This window comes from Papilio polytes, unplaced genomic scaffold, assembly GCF_000836215.1.
Source record: "Papilio polytes unplaced genomic scaffold, Ppol_1.0 DF821511.1, whole genome shotgun sequence".
Classification (NCBI taxonomy): domain Eukaryota; kingdom Metazoa; phylum Arthropoda; class Insecta; order Lepidoptera; family Papilionidae; genus Papilio; species Papilio polytes.
The window spans coordinates 2365527-2371517 of NW_013527693.1; the positions used below are offsets into that span (position 1 = coordinate 2365527).

At 31.0% G+C, this 5991-nt stretch overlaps 2 protein-coding genes across 2 annotated transcripts in view; one reads left to right on the plus strand and one right to left on the minus strand.

Annotated features, from left to right (window-relative positions):
- Nucleotides 1–651: 651 nt before the first annotated feature.
- Nucleotides 652–2857, plus strand: LOC106108567 (INO80 complex subunit E). Its single transcript, XM_013289776.1, has 6 exons — nt 652–726; nt 799–1005; nt 1183–1367; nt 1538–1664; nt 2416–2609; nt 2774–2857. The coding sequence occupies exons 2-6, from the start codon at nt 802–804 to the stop codon at nt 2826–2828; spliced, it is 765 nt and encodes a 254-aa protein (XP_013145230.1). The 5' UTR covers nt 652–726; nt 799–801; the 3' UTR covers nt 2829–2857.
- Nucleotides 2858–3647: 790 nt separating this feature from the next.
- Nucleotides 3648–5991, minus strand: part of LOC106108566 (AP-2 complex subunit alpha) — a 4800-nt gene continuing 2456 nt past the window's right edge. The window contains 1 exon segment of the mRNA XM_013289775.1: nt 3648–5991. This exon segment is cut by the window's right edge and continues 23 nt beyond it. Within this exon segment, the coding sequence (XP_013145229.1) occupies nt 5456–5991 (536 nt within the window). The 3' untranslated portion in view covers nt 3648–5455.

Here is a 5991-nt window from a genome sequence, read left to right on the forward strand (position 1 = left end):
ACCACTATTGTCTTTTATTATAATAGAATAGTAAATTAAGATTTATTACTGTACAGCGAACCATATGTATTCCAACGAATTTTATGTTGAATGAAAATAAGCAATGTATTCTAAATTATACTATATGCTTTATTTTTTTAACAGCGGCATCTGGCGGTGACAAATACAACACTTGTAAATCAATGATGTTTCAAGTTACGGAAACGTTTATCACATTAAGTTACGGACTATTTTTATTGATTATTTATAAGTTACTTTCTTAATTTCTATTGGGTCAAAAAGTATATCAATCAGGATCGGTAAACGAAAATATGTGTTGTTAAATATAGTCGCAGAAAGAGAAGTTTGTTTTACTTCGCAAAACTGATGGAATCACGAACTTTTTGCACTGTTGTAAGCCAACAAAATTTGTATAAAACAAAGAGGGACAGTATCCAAACATTTCATTTAAAACGCTTGAATAGGGATTAACTGTTTTTTTTTTCTTTTTTAAGTAGTTATAAGGCACACTGTTGGTTGTATGTAAAAAATACACAATGTACAAAGCCGGGTCAAATTTTTAATTGGCAACACTGGGCGTATAAGACAAAATTGCAAAAACTCTATTGTTGTTATTCTTTAATATATTTTATGTTGTATTTAATCTTTCTTCGCAATCTAAGATATATTTTCTTGTTTATCTTGTCCCTATTAGCATCAATACTGGCTTCCGAAAACTACCCCAAGGTATTGCATTATTTACATTAAATATAATAGAGTTTTGATTAGGCTTCTTACATTTTTCTTTTGTTTTAACAGAAGATGTTAGACGGGTGGTATTGTCGCTCTATAGCGAATATGCAAGCGAACGAAGCGGCAAGCGTCAGCAGCAGCACTGTGGAGACTTCACGATCTAGGGAACAAATGAAAGATTACTCCAGTGACAGTAGTAGCGACTCCGAACAGGAACCAAATTATGAAGCTCAATATTTAAAACTCAAAAAGAAACTAAAATACCTGATCTATGTAAGTAACTATTACATGTACATGAATAAGGCTTTTAAAGCAGATGTTATCATACTTGCAATTGTTAACTTTTAAAGTCTGAAGAATTGTTATCCATTTTTCATATGGATTCATATATACTGATTCTAAAAAAATAGTAAATATGTTATAAACCTAGCTTATTATATTAAATTACAGGAGAATGAATGCTTCCAAGATGCTTTGAGAGGTAGCCAAAAGAGACTTCTTAGGGTTTCTCGGGACAGAAGCTATCTTTTGGACAGATTATTACAGTATGAGAAACATGACAGCACCACATCAGAGAGTGACGATACTGAGTCATCTGATGATGGTTCTTACAATCATCTAGATTCTGCAAAAAGGTAAGCAGTTAATAGGATGTTTTAGTTTATTTAAAAATCTGGAGATTCAGACAATATATTAAATTTAAAAATTCACCAACAACAAGGTCTGGTTCCAACTTTTTCAATAGACCCATATTTTTATTGTTAGAGGTTAGGAGGATGTTGAAATTTAAAATATATAATTTCAGAAAAAAACTTGAAGCAACAGCAACTCAGCAAGTTATATCCACACCATCTGCTCTAAATAAAAATGCTAATGCAATGAAAAGGAAAAGAGCAGCTGTACAAAAAAAACCTCCAAACACTAGTCTTTCAGTAAGGGATAACTAAGTTATGAATCCATATCTATAAATATGCTATGTAATATATCTACATAATACATAATTAATTGTAACAAGAAATGTTATAAAAAAAATTGTAGCACATAACTTCCAAGTTCATACACTTTTGTTTGAAGAAGAGGACTCGGTTGGATTTGATTTTCTTATCAGATTTGAGAATGTGTAGTTACAATGAAGTAGATATAGTTAACAGAGATTTATTAACAGATGTATAACCTCAAGTATCTATTACATAATTAGATGCATTTTAGAAACTTACAACTGCTTTACTTTAACAAGATACAGTTCAAATAACAGCACTCTCTTCCTGACGGTGTTGGAAGAGATGTTTAAAGGGTGTGGACTAGGGCTTGCAACCAGTCGCCACTTTTCATGTATGTCATAAAATTCGCTTAAAGAATTTATGGTTTATATTTATAATTTTAACAGTGGGCTTGCAAGCTTTCATTATTTTTGCATTGAATGGTGTTTTGTTTTTCTTTTGCATTTTTTGCAACTGTGGTCCTGGGCATAAGCAGTGCTCCAATTAAAACTAGTCCTACCTTACATGTTATCCATTTTGATATATAAAACTGTAATCCTGTATGTTAATTTTAAAAAAGCAATTGTACACCCTTTTTTATTTTTGTTTATTTGCAGTACATTGATTTTTAATTGTGTAGTTTTTTATTGTGTTGTACCTCTAATGTAATGGTGTGTACATTTTGTGTTTGTGATTTTAGCAGCAAGCTAATGCGTCAATGTTGTCTAAGTCGTCGCCAGCTCTTGGGTTTGGTCTGTCTACGAGTGATGGTCACATGACACCGGAGGAAGTAGAGCGACATCTGCAGTCGCGACAGTCGTATCTAGAGCTCCTGCCAGAGCGGGCGCCTCCTACTGTACCCACCGAGATGTTTAGCAATGATCCTTCACTTGACAGGTTTGTGGGAAAAAGTGTTTAGTTTTTCTTTTTATAAGAAATTCAGTGTTCTTTTTTTATTACAAAATTAAGAAAGGATTTTTTTTTCATATGTCGAAATCATAATCATTCAATACTTTTGTGCGGTGCAATAACATTTAAGTTACTGTTTTATATTGTTACAGTGAATCAAATGATGTATTGGAAAACTCACCGAATGTTGAAGAGTGGTTTGATTAACAATTACACTTACAACGACATAGAATAAAGCAATTAAAAAAAAGTAATATAACATATAAGGATAATGTCCACATCATTTTTATATTTACAAAGAGATATATGGTAGAAATAAAAATACATGTGAGAAATTGTGGTTACTTCATTTAGGTCCCCACCCACTGTTCTGATAACTATACTCCATAGGCGTCGCTAGGACCGGCAAAGAGGGAAGTCCCCAACTGTGAAATAGATAAACTATTCTAAATAAGACCATATTACTGGTAGATGTCGTCCCTAGAACTGACTAAGATCGTCTGGTAATGCCCATACTATACTTAGTGTATGCTTTGATTAAAAAACCTCCCCTTTTTGAAGTTGTTTAAAAACATGTCCTAAATATAAAGCACATTGCTTTACAATTGTATTAAATTACCAACAAATTCATTCAGTAGATAGCGCCCGATATGTTCATATACAGATAAAAGCTGTAATTAATGTTTTTGTTTAGTCCAGTAATATATTTTCGATAGCCTCCAGAAAAAAATGCCAATAACATTTTTGTACATCACAGATAATACAATTTTATTACAATTGCAGCATTACACACAAAATTGGATTATCCTCAAACTAGCTGTGACACTGACTAAATTCTTTCTTCTTCATGACGCAATGGTACTAGGCGTTGGTCCCAAAGGTCCTATTCTTAGACACAGCTTTCATTCAACGGTAGTTCCACCTATCATGTCATACACATATCGCGCTTTTTAAATTGTATACATTTTATAACTATCTTATTTCTGTTAAAATGTAGATGGAATTTATAAATAAAAGATCAGTACAAATGCTTCGGTTAAATATTTATTTATGACGATAATTGATTAGGTACAATACAAGCGCAAGGAATAAACATCTAACAATGAACACGCCAAAACTTCAATGTACAGTCAACTGCGACTGCACATTGCTACATCAAATATTCATGTATAAGTTAAGCTTTTTCAGTTCCACTATTTTCCCATAACACATAACATTGTACAGATTTTTTAAACGAGATAAATATTTTTTTAAACATTTAATATTACTTTGTTGATTCTAATATCTTATTATGATCTATCATGCAAGATAAGCTTCAGCATTCTACAGACATAATAACATTTAATTTTCAATGCAACTATTATCTAAACTATGTCTATAAATTTCATGCCTGCTTTAAACAAATTGTCTATATGAGATTCCTATATAAAACACAAGTACGTATCTATAGAATTCATAATGATTTGCTTATTCCTATGAGTTATGGAAGATAAAGCATAACCTCAAGCCTTATAATAGATATGGAATGAAATATATTTCATGATAATATAAATATGCTTTTATGACATACTTTTGACTTCATTTTTCGATATTGTAGCGCATTTTATCTATATAAAATGAACATGATACACTTTTATAAATCTCTAACACAATTGCCTAGTAACATGTATGCTTTGATGTGTGCCAAATATTAAGTCAATAAGAGTACATTTCTAATATGCCCAGTTACATATATGAAAGAGTTAACATATGTACAATATTTTGGTTATAAAGTATGACAAACATGTTACAATAAACATTAATTCTGAGATAAATCTCTTGAATTCAAGGTTTAACAAGTAACAGGAACATTATAGGAAAAAATAATCTCATAACAGTAAAAAGCTGTAATCATTATAATAGTTCAAAAATTAGCATCTAGGTACACCACCAAAGCCACTTTTTTGATACTCCTCATCATAGTTTGAAACCAAAAATTTAAATGTTTTTTTGACATTTGTTGCTTGGTTAATTTCCTGTTGATTAAACTTATCCATATATATTATGAACTTTAATAAGTTATTAAATCTAAATAAAAACTTTCTCACAATAGAAATAACATTTTATATATGTAAAAAATTCTAATGTATTGTCTACAATAACAATTTTGAAAATGTTGATTTTTCACATTTTGAGCACATTACAAGTGGTTAAATATCAGCAATAAATATGTAATACATTGAGTAAATAGACACTAAACAATTTACATTTGTTTGGAAAGAATACAATTAAATGTTATACATTGTTACAACATGCACTTTGGTATGTAAAAAAATTGTAAAATATATAAACATTTTCTGGCATTACACAATTGATTAAGTTAGTTTTAATTCATTACATTCATAACCTATATACAAATATGATAATTGGTATATTTCATACCACAAAATGCACTATGATCCGAGAGATCTGCAATTTCGATACTTTTCAGTATTATGTAACCGAAACGTAATTTACTTTAAATGAAAGAAATGTAAAAAAATATATAAGAAGAATCTTTACCTCAGTTAACACAAAACTTAAAAAATATACAATGTTGTCTTTTATTTATATCAGTGTACATTGCTCATCTCAATCAAAATAAAACTTTTGTTTTTTTACAAAATATTTATAACTAATCTATTAATAAAAATAAAAAAAAACTATACACAAGAGATTTCAAATGGAATCAGTACAAATTTAATCAAAATATTACAGCACACTGTATGATCCTACAGAACTTCCAAAATGGAACTCAAACCCTTATATTAACAAACAATGCTATCATTTAACTTCTTGTTAACTAAATCTCCTTATTAAAACTGATCTGCCAGCAGATTGCATATCTCTTGTGAAGCAGACTCTTTGCTCGATCTCACTGTGAGCCTATACATTTGAGCTTGTTTATTTGGTTCTAATCTCATGAGGCACCCCACTTGCTGCACTCTAGTGTGCACTATACCAGCACATACAAAGTTATCAGGGTTAGGGTCAATACCATCTAGAAGCTGCATACCAAACCCGGCAAGCTTGGTGCGTGTTGCTGCCAAATCAATAGCACCCTGAGCTTTAAATATTTTTTGTGCCCTCTGCTGTTCACCACCCAAGTTTTTCCATCTTGCAAAAAAGGATTCACCATTCATTTCTGTGGGTTCGAAAAACTTGTTGAGGGTGAGTGGGAGTTTCATTGTTATCTTTTGTGGTACATTGTTATAGATAAAAGAAACAGACATGGTAGGAGCATCAGTGTAATCTTCAATACATTCTGCGGTCAACATCTGCTGAATTTGAGCACCTGCTTCCAGTACTGGCTCCATTGGCTTCATCTGGACATTTAGTTTAAGCAGGTCTG

Bases quoted from the DNA above. Each gene is read 5' to 3' on its own strand.
- LOC106108567 (XM_013289776.1), top strand. From the start codon at position 802: ATGTTAGACGGGTGGTATTGTCGCTCTATAGCGAATATGCAAGCGAAC. The intron at 1,006-1,182 runs GTAAGTAACTAT...ATTAAATTACAG, and splicing joins AACTAAAATACCTGATCTAT to GAGAATGAATGCTTCCAAGA. The intron at 1,665-2,415 runs GTAAGGGATAAC...TGATTTTAGCAG, and splicing joins CTCCAAACACTAGTCTTTCA to CAAGCTAATGCGTCAATGTT.